We start from the raw sequence: 15,069 nt of genomic DNA, 5'->3' as shown, positions 1-15,069 counted from the left end.
TCCTACTTGAAAAAAAAAACATTTTATTAGACTAAAAGTTCAATTGATATAATAGAATGCAAACTTAATGACATTTCGGAACATCGTGCGACACCAGATTTTAGGTATCAGCGGTAACCTAAGCGGGCGGCAGGGCACCCGCAGCCGCGTCTATAAGGATGACCTGCGTAGCGACACTCGCAGCTGATTTCCGAGACGTCATAAAAATTGCATCCGACTATACCTATTGGTAGCTGGAATTAATAAGGTTAGGTTCTAAGGTTCCTGAACTTTATGGTTGCAAACTCTGATTTATCACACATAAATTGACAAATCCAATTCTTTTAGTATAATATAAGTTAATGATTTTAACTTATATCAAATATGAATAAGCAAGATATTAAGGCTTGCACTTCATAGACAAACATAATGTGTAATGTACTTGCACAGGGCAGGTTAAAATAATTTGCATATTATACAAATTAATAAATTCATCAAATAGGTAAGTATTTAATGAAAATTTGATAAAAAAACAATTGACCTTCAAGGAATTACCGAACTACGAGTAGTTTATCTGAATACAAGAGCCAAATTATTTATTCGCTTACACAAAAACTCAATTCACTTAAACCAAGATTAATTCACAGAATAGGTTAATAATTTCTTAATCTACAAGAGATTAAGAAAAATACGCCATCATAGTGGAGATGCATTTTTTTCAGAAAAGGATTTTTGCTCAGAAAATAGTCGTAATGTATTTTGAATTATATATTTCAAAACATCGAATATTACAATATATATATGTAAACAGAAGATCACACAAATAAAACAATACTTTGAGCCAATACTGTATAAAATACATGAAATAACTCAGGCCGTCCTGATGATTTTGAGCCAATTTCGCTAGATTAGAACTAGCGTAAATTGTTACAAAATTAATATATATTTCATACAATTCAATGTAATTACAATATTTCAAACTTATTTACATTAAATGATACAACAATATATAGGTATTTTTAATCATTCCAGTACATTTCATTTACGATCAAAATTTGTTGAGTTTTATGATGACATACATCAACCTAAGACGTTTTATAAATAGACGCGTCATACGTTACTTTTTTTTAAGTTATACTGTAATGGCTATACTCGGGAGGCAATAACAAATAATATAATACGAACGATTTTCTTCTTACACATATATCCCAAGTGACAATATTTCCTGATAATGCAATTCTTAATGTCACTTTTTGATTTAGCGGAATTTTGTCAAATTGTGGAATCATTTTGAGATCCCAATAAGAGGTTGTTGAAGGGGATAATGTACAAATTCCAAAAAAATCAACATATTTATTTTTAATTGATCATAAAAATGACAATTTACGGGCACCAGTAATATCAGTTGAACTTGGTCATTCGACTGCAAGTTATATGATATACTATTTTAATTTAAATTTGTTGAATATTTTTTAAAATGGTTATATTTTAACCCGCCGCCACTATGATATAAAAAATATATATTATTTAACAGAAAAAATCCGCGACTAATTGACAATCGTTTTATATAGCCAGTATGTTGCGAAGACGCGTCTATGCTTATTCAAACATCTTAGGTATCGACTCAATATAAATTCATATTTTCAATATGAGTATCTTAAAAACATAATAACACTTTTGGTTTTTTTTACATAAAGCTATAACAACAGTTAACGTTTTACTTAATAACTTTTCGAATAATATTTATTATTAATGCATATCGTACAATTACTTATAGCAGTTCATGTTATGTATAAACTTATTTATTTATTAAAAAAAAACATTACAATCCATTATACAATAATCATAATAAATCAAATACATGATAATATTACAGGCTTGTTATAAAAGAAACGTGTTTTTCGATTTAAGCATTTTTATCACATATTTTCCTATTATTACCTAGAGCCTAATCTTTCAATTTATTACTTCACTAAACTAAGTACACTTATTAGCTAAATTATGCAATATATTGACACAAAAATATCTTTTCATATACATAAATGTTATAAAGTAAATTAATGCTAACTTTATAGTAATATAGCATATAATTTATCTCACGAAGTACGTTAAAATAATGACATATTAGTACCATTTCCATTGGTGTGGTGAAATAATTTTCAAAATCATTTTTGTGGTTTAGGCGTTCAAGCGTAACAAACAAACAAACACTTTCGCATTGATATCTACGGATTAAATAGCACATTTCTTTATTATGCTCAAGATATTTAAAACCGTATACAAATACGAACGTTTGAAATACGTAGACATTAAAAAAATAAGCATTGACCTCTTATAAAAAAAGGAAGCACAATCATGTAGAAAATTTCACTTAAGAAATGGCTAATTTTGCTTTGACAGTTTTAGAATTATTGGTAAAGAAAATTATACCTAAAGGCCTTTAAATATAGTCCAATATAACCTTAAGGATCGACTTCAAGGTTGGAATTTACAAATGGAACTACTTGAATTGAGTGCCAAAAAGTTTTGTTTGGCACTCATTGAGTGGGGACGTTTTTTGGTCGCTGATTGTGCATCCACTTTTTAATAGAAGATCGATGGCCATTGGCCATTTAATTTGTTACTAACTATTTTTGCACGATAAACTGAGTTTGAACGGTTTTCGTGAGATAGTTCTAAAATAACAAATGACGCATTCTGGATGAAAGGCAATAATTATATTTCATAAATACTTTATTCATGGTCACTCACATTACCCATATGACTCAAACACACAAATAGGGTTGCCAACCGTACTATAATATATATAGCTTCGTAAGTTCTACTCCCATGATATGGGGGCGACGGGGGAAGTACTGCGCGAGTCGTGCGCATGGGGCATCGCTACCCCTCTCCCGGCCCGCGCGGACCAACGGGAGTGTTACGAACGAATTTGCCAAGCTATAGTTTTGTACTATATTTCGGGTCTGCGTACTATACATATACTGTCAAAGAAATTTATATATTAACAAAAATAAAATTTTTAGATTCCATCATCACTTACCGTCAAGTGAGATTGTAGTCAACAGCTAACTTATAAATATTAAGAAAATACTATAATATGTCCTCACATTAATTTTCAACACAAGCAATATAGTATCCGAAAATGTCTATCTTATTGTTGGTTTTCATTAATTTAAAAATTAAATGTGAATGAATAACCACGTAGCACTCTTATTTTAGACAATTTGAAAAATATTATATTTTTTTAATGTGTTGGCAACCCTACACACAAACTTCAAAGCTAAACCTTTTACTGAATAGTTCATGGACGTTGGTTTTAGGTAGCCTCAACAAAGTATAAAAACACACATACATTTTGTATTGTCAGCAATTAAATGAAAGTATTCAGTTACTTGACCAACAGCTAAGACATTTTTATTTTATACCTATTGTTCATCCAGTACTTAATTATACAAAAGTAGCGCAATTTCATCGATGTGTTCTAAAAAAAAATCAAATTGTAATAAAATGAAATAAAAAAAAACATTTGTATAAGTTAAAATACTACCTTCCGATCACTTTAAATTTATAAAAAATATATTAGAACCAACCAATAAAACTACGCTACTAAACAGTATACTACCTACATTTTAGATATACCTACACATACGAGTATGTTGCATAGAATAGCATAGAGTATTTAGAGTTATAATTTAGTATACATCTAGTGATAGATAGAGACCTTCTATAGAACCTGTCGCTAGAGGTTACCCCTCTGTCAAAAATATATGATTTTGTGTTAAAAGATGCAGTGCAACTTTTAAAACAATGGATGTGTTACAAAATACCGTCAAAAATTAACTTCATGTAACAAGACCTTCTCCAAAAAACTGCGGCAATTTTATCAAGTGACAGATCCAAAAACTATTATTCTTTGTATATTCGTTTCTATCCATTAATCACTATACTCTATGCCCTTCTATCCAACAAATATATAACCAATGTGGCAAGTATACATCATTTGAAGATATCTAACAACGAGACATATTTGGTATCGAATGGTTTTAGAAAATTGACTGTGTTGATCACTCGCAGCTAATAACACTACTATAACAGTAGAATATAGCTATTTACATTGTTCATAGCAATGGCACACGATAAATTGTAAAATCCTCAGTTCAATTGAGTAAAAACTTTAAGGACGTAATAGCATTACAAGTAAAATAATGCATACTATTGTTGTGGGCAAGAAAACTGCCTGTTTGATGTTGTATAACATCGCGTCAAACGCGACGTATGCGAGATTAGCGACAAAATGATGATGAAATGATGCGACAGTCGCAGTGTATGCGAAGCTTTACGAAGCATTACTGCCGTTGACAAACTACTATAGTCTGTGTACAACTTGTTGGTCGTACCTGAGATATGTGCGGAGGTAGACACACACAAACACACAAGTATTGTGATTGTGTGTAAGAAATTCAGTGTGTTTTGGTTGCTCGTAATAGCCTGCATAGTGTAATGAGTAGAAAATAAATGAGGGCGCTGTAGTTACTTATTGTCATTCATATGGTAACCTTGTGTTCTGTTATCCACTTGGTATAAATCTCGGCAAACATCTTGAACAATGCATTAAAATGCGCAGAAGTCGATTTGTCAGTCTCTTTGGTGGGGTGAAGGGAACGCGGGGGAATACAGAGCGCGCGCGCCTGCTATTGGTCAATCAGTTCGCCTTGTCCATTGTCTTATAGTGTACCTGCGTGAACTTTCCCCCACTACGCCGGTTTTTGTTCAAGATGTTTGCCGAGCGCTGTACTTGATAATTGTTATTTAATACAAATAAATTAATAAATCTATTTTGAAAATACTTTCATCACGATTTAGCCCCGTGCATCATATTATGAGTACTAAGCTGATTTCATGATTTACATTTATTAAATTTAAAAGAAAATCTCATCTAAATAAATGATATTGATCTGAATTTCCACTGATTTTAAGGATCTGATAAAACTATCAATCATAATTGGTTGCTCTTTATTGACAGAACTTCGTGACAACGACAGTAAATGTGGTGTTGCCACACAGCGGGTATATTTGTTTCATTTTTTTCTACTCTTTTATGTGGCACCATAACTGCTAGTATATGGCTATACCCTACAAAGGGTCAAGATATCTCGCGCATATCCCAATATTATATATTTTGTTGCATAAATCACTATGTTTAAGTAAAACCTGAAAACCGAAAAAAAACGAATGTTTAAATTAATGACACTACAGATTTAATCGACTCAATGGCCCAGTTTTCCTCGCTACCTCAAGACTAACCCTATTAACAATTAATTTATTGGTGCGTATGCAATTTAACACTATAAGTATAATTTATGGCGTTTTCAATAAAACCTACTTTAGGTATGTTGAGGGAGAAGAATCAGTTCATAAAATCTCTCTCGTAAGTAAAAATAGCGAAGCTCGAAAAGTTAGTTAGTCATCCGAAAATTAATAGTTAATTTCGAATACGCAGGTTCAAAATAGTGTTACAAAAATAATAAGAAATCTAATAAAAGAAGATGGTCCATTTCAGGTTCACTCTTGAATCCCGTATCATTAAAATTTAATAAATACAAGGATTTTATCAAAATCTAAATAAGTGAATAAATCTAACTAAATAAAAAGAAATAAATAAAAACAAAACCCCAGTTTTTGAGTTATATCAAGATGGCGCCCTTAAAGCAACTATTACATGACAATTGACAGCAATCGACTACTGCATTAAAAACGTAACCAATCCGCCATTATTAACCATATTAGTGTTGCATTGGGAGATTGAATATTATTTCGAAAGAATTAAAGTAAATTCGTAGATTTGTATAGTCAAAAATGTTTTTGTTTTATTTCCGCCAGGGAATAATAATATATAATATATATAATAATAATATATAAATAATAACTGATCCTGGGCTCCATACAATTTTGGACCATCTCCTTTGGTTAGAAAGCAGTTTATATTTTGATAACGTCTAACTTTTAAAAATTTGAATGGATATCTATCTAAAAAACTTTTTTGAAGCGTTATATTTTGGGTGTCATTATTTAGAATTTATTTCCTTTCACATTTCATCTTAACATCGAGATGGTATATTAATAAATATAACTATTAGTAATTATTTGTGTTTATATACAAAATGTGCAATTAATATCTACCTACTGTATTTACAATTTCATTCATTATTTTTGTAATTTTGTTTTATTTTATCAAGTTAAGTAATTTGTATCAATCCCTAAACAAAATGCACACACTTTATTTTATCATTCCATTTTTTTAAGAAAAATGGATACTTAAATGTATACATCACAAAACAGCCTATATATATTAAATAATAATAATTATTTGCTAATTATTGCTGCCTGAGTAAGGTCCTTGAGTACAAAAAATATGTAAATCTTTGTTTAAAAAAAAACTTACTACACGATTAAAAAGAAATCTAATTTATGTACAAAACAGTGCAGGTTTTTGTTAAAAATAATTCCGAGCAATACTCTGGAATTTTTAAGCCTCCCTATTATAATCTAAGTACATAATATATAATATGTATAAGTACATAATATAATCACAAGTTAGATTTACAATGTTTTCACTTAACGTTTTGATTACTTCATTAAGTTGATACATACATATAAAACTTAAAGGAAATCAACTCAAAATGAAAATGGTTGATTTTTTTTAATATGGTTAACCATGTACATCAGAAAATTATGTACTTAGAATAGTATGACGTCACGCTTTATTATGTCGAAGCAGTGTTAGATTTCCATTTTTCTTATAGAAGATTTTTCAATTTAAATCATACAATTAAAATAATTATGAAGCCTCAATTTGCAATTTTACGCTTTGAATTTGAGTAAGTTGTAAGTACATACATAAGTAACTTACTTTTCATAAAAAAAAAATATGGCACCTAAAGTAACCGAAATTCTACATAAATAATATATACTGCAGAAATAATATGTTAGTAAAACAATGTCATTTAGAAAATAATATAATGTGTACTTGTTTTAAAAAATAGTAAATACAGTTTGTTTGCTCACCTATAGTCTGAGAGCTTAACATTTTTTATTATTCTGTAACGCGTATATACGTCATTTCATGAGATCTTTATTTGTATATAATATGTATTATAAATACATAATTTATACTGAACTGTTATAATTCGTAATTACCACGGCTTGATGTATATCTTTCGCACCATAACTATATCATACAGTTGGTATAACTCCGTACATAATTATGTGTATATTAACAATTATTTTATAATAATTATTATAATTCTTCTCTTACAAAGTAACTTCACAGCTTGCAACAGGCTTAAAGACATTGAAAATATTTATTAACTGATCAAATTTTTTTGGTGGAAAATCTATGATCGGCCAAAAAGCAAGGCCATGTTTTGACTACAAAGGACGGAAAATCAAAAAATACTTTTACTATTATATAGTTATGATTAAGTATAAAATTTAGTTTTGTTACATATTGTAAGTAAGTATAACTTTTAAAACCTTAGTTTTGTTATATTGTAAAAAGAGGAAAGCGCGGCACTAATTAATCAATAAAAAATATTCTCAATGTCCATAGCCAATTAAATTTGATCTTATTACAACTAACACACATTCTATGAGACTAAGTTGTCTCATTTACCTAACAATCTCAATTAAATTCTATCTACATAATATACACATTCGCGCTTTGAGACCTCGTTATATAAAGCAGAAGTTGAAAAAATGTTAGATGAAAGTTACAATGGCTGACCTACAAAACTGTATTTGGACTTTAACCGAAAAACTAATCCAGAACAAGGAAATACTTTAAATAAGCACGCACTATATTTAATTAGGAAGCCATACTACCAAATGTTACGAAACTATCAATCAATAAGTCCTTAATAACAGACAGATCTTAATAGTTCCTCATTTTTGGTCACATCCAAAGAGTAAGAAAGTCTACTACTAGGATAGAGCAAACCTTATAGTACGAGATCCGGCGTAAGAAATATATACCCTCCGTTATTTATTTGGGACAAGAAATAAATGATGTAAATATTCTCATTAACACATTGCAAACAGGTAAAATTGTGGTCGGACATTAAAAGATTTTGGTTAATTAAAAAAAATCGTTAACTAGTTAGAAGGATTCACCCAACAGAATTGTAAATGTAATGGTAGGTTTCACACTGCTACTGCTAGATATAAACAGTAGAGTAATGTTATTTATATACCTTAATTCGTTATTTAGTCGTCCAATATGGCAAATAAAAGCTTATTTTATGCTTAATTTAACTTTATTAAATGACCTTTGATCTACATCATGGTTTCCTAGATTTTGTATGAAAAATGTGACTGACAAGAATTGCACTGTTAATATTATCTATCATTTATTTGTTATCACTAATAAATAACAGATGAGGGTATATATTTCTAATGCCGGATCTTAGACTATTAAAGTATGCACAATTGAAACAGTGTGATAATAGTTCTTTTCACAAAAACAGTAGCTTCTTTGTGATCCCATGTTCGCACCAAACTATATATAACTAACTTCTGTTGTTCTTCCAACACTTCAATTAAAATGACCTGTTGGAAAAGGGAGCATATTGAGGCAACAGCTGTTTCAGTATTTGTGTTAGTATTCTATCTACAAATGCAAGAAATTGAAAATAGGACATGCTCCTTTAAGTAATTACTATTTAATATCTATCTACTGTATATTTTACAAAAATACTTAAAAGTGATTGCGTGCAAAAGAAAGTGTGCCATTTTGATATCTATAATAATAGTTGCGTTGTGCATATGCATTACGAGTATCTATTATTATGCAAGATATTGAGTATTGTGTGTGCATGAAAGCTTGATCGCATCTAACATGGCCTGTATAGTAAATTAATTGTGTTCCCAAATTAACAAGGTTATCATTAAGTCCTCATTAATTGAGGACTGAGAAAGGAGAAGTGAGATTGATTTATAGGCGAATCGTACAAGCTTTATGGTATAGTGTGGTGAAGTTAATATTTCATTTTGTTTCATATCGAAACTAAAACTGGACATATAAAATGGTAAAGCTGACGATTTAGCACAATTTAATAAAAGTTTTACGAAGTCAAAAGACCTCAAGTCATGCTATAAAATGCATTGAAATCAATTATTCAGTCAGAGACAGCATGTCAGTCAGAGACTGGTGTCTAAAACATTTCTTAATTTTTAATGGTCATTGAAGGCTTTTGTCATGTTGTACTGTCAATCAGGCCGTGTCAGTATAACGAGTCTTTAGTTACTTTTTAAGGAAAAACTAGACTAAAGCGCGATCAAGTCTATAAAGATAAAGAATGTTAGCTTGGAATCGCCAATATGGGAAGACCAGACCAAGACGTCTAGAAAAAAAAAGGTTTTGCGCACAAATATAATATTTCCACAGGATGTCCAAGTTTGATAGTCTATAGATAAAACCCAAAAATAACCGTGAACGTGTTGTTAAGGTTGTATTACAACAACGCAAATATGGTTAGTAATGTTAATAGAATAGTGAGGTCTCAACGGCTATCTAAAGCTGATCGCATAATGATAAAATTATAAATAGAAATGCGGATGACGTCATCAGCACGCATTTCCAATATTGAAAAGGTGCGTGCTCGTTTCTTATCACACTACGTGCGATCAACTAAATTTATGGATTAACACATTTTGTACATCACTCGACCGACGCCACATTTTATGTCATTCTAATTATAGTATTTTCTATGACATGTTACTCCCAACACCAATGCATTGCGTTGTCATAGATAATATTACAATTTTTTTATTTATCTAAATTTAATTTTCCTTTCATCAAAGTGCTCAAAACCATAGGTTATTTAACACCAAAAATACTATATGCATATCAGTCTAATATAGTTTATAAAAGTCAGGCACATTTATGAGTTGAGGTTGAGTCAACCAATCACAATACAAAGATTTAATACAGTCAGGTGATTGGTCGAACGTAGCATGCAAGGAGACATCTATTAGTACGAGATCCGGCATGAGAAATATATACTCTCATCTGTTATTTTTATAAGAAGTAAATGATAGAAAATATTCACATTGATACATTGCACATGGATTGCCTAGTTAAATGTATTAGATTGCTTTTGTTCTAGTTCATGGTTTCCTAGATGTTGTATGAAAAATGTTTGCCTACAATTTAACTAGGCAACATATTTGCAACGTGCCACTGTAAATATTATAATTTATCATTTATTTCATAGCACTAATGAATAACAGATGATTTCTAATGCCGGATCTTAGACCATATGTACCCGACGACTCGACTATTATCGCGTGGCGTGGAATCGAGCTTAGTGACCTATCTACAGCCGTTTTAAATAATTATCTGTAACCTGTAGGTTGCTTTCTTGTTATTTTTACTTTTTTCTGCCTTCTGCCAAATATTGATTTAGATCAACATCGAAGCATAACACGGCTTAAGAAAATGTTCGAAATCGATCATCGAGCATTAATACCTATGAGTATTTTTAAAGTACAAGTATTTAATTCAAAGGAGATGGCCTAAAATTGCCCCAGGTGGAATAAAAATATCAAGATACCAAATGGCATAAATGTAATACAATTACTAACAATAAAATACTTTTAACAATAAACTTGGCCCGACTTCAAAGATGCATAAAAAAGCGAAAAATAACATCGTACTTATATCCCTTCTATTTATCGGTTAGACGGCAGTGCTTACTAAATAGACTCTTATAGTATTTTTGGCACCGCCTTCAAACCGGTCAATAAAAAAGACAATCTTTAACGTCGGTTAAATTTTTTGGAAAAAATATTTTTTTTTTCTGTTTTTAGTGTATGGCCACTAGGACCATAGTGACCATAAATACCACAATATGGGCAATTTCGTTCATTTATTTCAGTTAAAATTGACCAATTGATTGGGACCAATTTTGTACAAAATTTTTTAAATTGGGCAATAAAAGACGAAGTTATAAGTTAATTCCAACATAAAAAAAACATACGCTTCAAATTGAGAACCTCCTCATTTTTTTCAAGACGGGTAATTATTATTTTAAAATATATAAACAGAAGTCTATGCAATAGTGGGATTTTAAAACAATTTCAAGATGATTTGGAACTCAATAACCACGCTATAAATATTTTATTAATCTAGCCAGGAAAATAACCCAAAGGTAATAGTTTCATTGTGACCTATTGAGTTTTTGTCTGGGGCAAACAATGCATGGAGAGTGGGCCATCTCCTTTCTGTTCCATTTCAGCCCATTGTTGAATGTTTTAAGCATCTTACCCTCAGATTACAGATAGGACAACGGGTTTTCAGTGACTAACAGCCGGTTGTCATTGACTTACAGCCGGTTGTCAGTGTCTTACAGTCGGTTGTCAGTGACTTACAGTACGCTCTCCCGCTGCGAGAGCTCGGGCGGGGAGGGCGAGGGAGGGTCGGAGGGCGACGCGGCGGTGCGCGTGATGGCGGGCGGGCGCGACGCGATGTGCGCGCCCATGGTGATGGGCGTGTCGTCGGGGTCCTCCTCCTCACCCTCCTCCAAGTCCTCGTCAATGGGCGTCAGCACGTCCAACGGCTGTTGGACCTCCTCTGGTTTTCTGGAATATTACATTCGAACATTGTTTATTTGACGATAATGGCAGGCGTCCTTAACGTATCGGACGCATGGCATTACCCGGATTTTTAATTTTACGGTAGATTCGCCCGTACGATGCGGATCAGTGGACGCACTTGTATGACTTTCTATACTAAGAATACTTCTGTTTGATGTGATGCGTATCCGTGGAAGCATACCAAAAGAGACGAATAATAGAAGAATACATGCGAACGAAATATTGAGATGGATGTTAAAGTCTGCGATAGCCCAGTGGACATGACCTCTGCATCCGATACCAGAGGGCGTAGATTCGAATGCAAATTTGGGTTGATAATGATGATGATGAATAGGACGTCTGAAAGTGGCGCCAGTGGAGAAAAGTTGAAGATTAAAAGGTTAGCGTAGTATGAACATGTAGTGCGCAGGGATGAAAGTCATATTACCTAAAGAATGTTGAAATCGCAAGTGGAAAGACACAAGAGGAGAGGAGGGCCAAAGAAGAGATGATTGGAGTGTGTGAATGAGGACACAAGGGATGATGATGATGTATGTATGTATATAGCCCCTCTCTCTTATATGCCTTACATATTAAAACAAAACGTACGCTATTAAAACGTTAAAGATAAAATGTCCGACAGAAATAATCAGTCTGTTTTGGGATCAAGCGAAATGCCAACTTAGTCCTCATTTGCACGAGAGATTTTTAACGGGTGTTAAAAAAAATCGGGTGTTGGAATTTCGGGTGTTGGAATTAGACCTTTAACTTCATACTTTTGAACGTCCGTTAAAAAAAATCTCGTCCAAATAAGGGCATATAGTTGCTAAAGATAATTTCGTGACCTACTGTTTTCAACATTGGTATGAAGGCGCAAGATAACTACGTTTATATACAGAGAGAAAAAAGAAAAAAAAAAAACATCTATTTTAAAATTGTGCCACACACCACATTTATTATTTTGGGAGTAAAGAGACGGTTGTTTAAGTCCGTGCAGCCGCACATGCCCTGTCCAGCCATTTTTTCCTTCAACAAGAATCACAATGCCTTATATTCAATACTTAAATTCAAAAAAATCCAATCTGCATCTTCATTATCATTTAATAAAAAAAAAAATTACCTGCGGAACATGGGTGCCGCGAATGACGTCAGAGTGGAGGCCAAGAAGAAGGCCGCGGCCATGTAGAACGACGCGTCATAGTTCTTAGTAGCGTCGTACACCGCGCCCGCTAACGGAGACCCGATTATAGCGGCCGCGCCACGGAACAGTATGAGCAGGCCGAACGCGTTGGTCAATTTGTCCAGCCCGAGAAGATCCACCAGGATGATCGATGTCAATGAGATGTAACCCGCTGGAAATTCAATTTACTGATTAAAAACCATAATTATATGCTATTTTTATGTTTTCACACAAAGTAATTCAAATAATTCCGACTATCCATATAACATACGCCTTTAACTATTGCATTTTAAATACGTAATCGTAGTGGAAAGACTGTCGATATCGACGAGATATTGCAACTGGCACTCCACACTTCACTAGTAAGCTACTTCATAACATTTATCAATGAATAAGTTTGGCTAGGTCCATAATATAAGGATGCGATATGAGGTAAACAATACTTTAAGATCTATTTACAAAAGAAATATTTTTTACTCCGAAAATATCCATTTTAGAACATATGTTCCTTAAATATTTTACTATTATGTAACCTAAACATCTGTGTTATATTATTACGTAAAATTAACTGAACGTAAATTCTTCTACTTACAAATAGCAATTCCAAAAGCAATAGCGACGCAAACGTACGTCGCGTATGAGTAACAGAAGGGCGTAAGACCCACGGAAACCTGGAAAAAAAAACGTATACGATTCATTACTCTAACTGGGATGCGAGCGAATTATGCGGCCCTGAAACATGAGATAACCGAACTGATCGAGCTAACTACGGACTACGGCTACAGACTATAACTAAAGTTATTAAATTACAATAGTTTGTGATGATGACAATCGAAATAGTTTGAAATCAAGGATGTTGTACCCGTAAACTCTCAGCCGTTAGAGCTTAAGATTTCACGTCGGCGAATTCTGTTTCCTTGACCACAAGTCTAGATAATCTGAGCCTTACTTGAATATATTTAATAATTCATACCCCCTTTTAGAACGGCCTAGAGGTGGGTCCCATCATAGGCCATTTTTTGTAAGGCCCATAAGTCCAATAAATTTTGGGAATCAGTTGTCTTAAGCATTTAATATTTTATAACCTATTCTTGAATTCTACATTACAATGCATGATGCAAGAAACTGCCTCTAGTTCGGCTACAAATTGTCACTGAGGACGTAACTCTGGAAGGACATGATTACGAGTATATAGTGCGATAAGTAAAATAGACAGGCATATAATCTTACCGTGGCAATAACGAGGCAGATGTTGTTGAGCAGCAGAGAGTCCATCCAGGGGAAGTCGGCCACCCATCCGCACGCAATACGGCCCACCGTGTTCGTTATGCCGATGATAGACAACAGGAATGATGCTTGCGACTGTTCTACGCCCTATAGAAATAGATTAATAACAATATTTTTTTTAATAATACAGTCATTAAAGAGTTACTGTCTTAAGTCAGTTAATGTTCCATTATAGATGTACTCGAAATAAGCCAGTATTCGTTGGTAGCGTATCGTCGGTCTAGAAGTGATAGCTTGTAAGTGCAAACTGACGAACTTTACAGGAGAGACAAGAAACATCTTTTAGGTATCACTAAAGTCGTTTTATGCGACCAAAAACGTTTTCAATGTACGTACTACAAGATATTTACGGGCTACCACCGGAAAAGCTGTTTGAAGCTTTCTGCATCAAAATCTATTTTTACCAAAAATTGTTAGTTACGAGGTATCACATCTAAATAGATATTAGGGGCTTAACTTAATCTTGATTGATGAATAAACGCGTTTTTGCGCTAGACAGGTAGAGGAAAAAGGTTCATAGCACGTATATCAACGCGGAATGAGATTGTAACTGAATTGTTTCGCTCTTAACCAGCCGTCGACTACTACCAGCTAGGGAATATCGCGCTTACGAGAAGCGTGCATGAAGAAAACTGCTCGGATACGTAGCACGCGAACCGCGAGCATAAGAGCGGAGACTACAATCCGTCAGCGTATGGACGGCTTGTAGTTGTACACACACTCACACTCGCACGCACATAAACCCGCGCTTATTGCATGTTACATGTTAAGTTAAGTTTAAACTTGTTAATAAGAAAGAGCGAGACCTTCTGACACAGGTTTTTACTTAAAAGAAGGCCTCAACCACATCAGTGACTGTTAAGTATTATTAATATTTTTTTATTTCGTTTAAAAAAAAAGAAAAGGTTGTCTCGAGATAAGACGGTTTAGATTAGCGTGCTTTGCAGTAAAGAATTTCATACAAAGAATACTGGACGGTTCGATTTGAT

The 15,069-nt window shown here is 33.0% G+C and overlaps 1 protein-coding gene across 3 annotated transcripts in view; it reads right to left on the bottom strand.

Moving 5' to 3' along the window:
* Window positions 1–732: 732 nt before the first annotated feature.
* The window catches only part of LOC112054562 (monocarboxylate transporter 13), a 60,970-nt gene continuing 46,633 nt past the window's right edge, over window positions 733–15,069 (bottom strand). For all 3 annotated transcript variants that reach the window (XM_052884906.1, XM_052884908.1, XM_052884907.1), the window contains exons 11-15: window positions 14,024–14,167; window positions 13,386–13,464; window positions 12,734–12,965; window positions 11,410–11,619; window positions 733–8,586 (exon numbers count right to left, since the gene is read on the bottom strand). In XM_052884906.1, the coding sequence (XP_052740866.1) occupies window positions 8,577–8,586; window positions 11,410–11,619; window positions 12,734–12,965; window positions 13,386–13,464; window positions 14,024–14,167 (675 nt within the window). In that variant the 3' untranslated portion in view covers window positions 733–8,576. The remainder of the gene's footprint in view (window positions 8,587–11,409; window positions 11,620–12,733; window positions 12,966–13,385; window positions 13,465–14,023; window positions 14,168–15,069) is intronic.

The sequence above is a fragment of the Bicyclus anynana genome, chromosome 13 (genome assembly GCF_947172395.1).
Source record: "Bicyclus anynana chromosome 13, ilBicAnyn1.1, whole genome shotgun sequence".
Lineage (NCBI taxonomy): Eukaryota > Metazoa > Arthropoda > Insecta > Lepidoptera > Nymphalidae > Bicyclus > Bicyclus anynana.
This window is presented reverse-complemented; position numbering and strand designations above follow the sequence as displayed.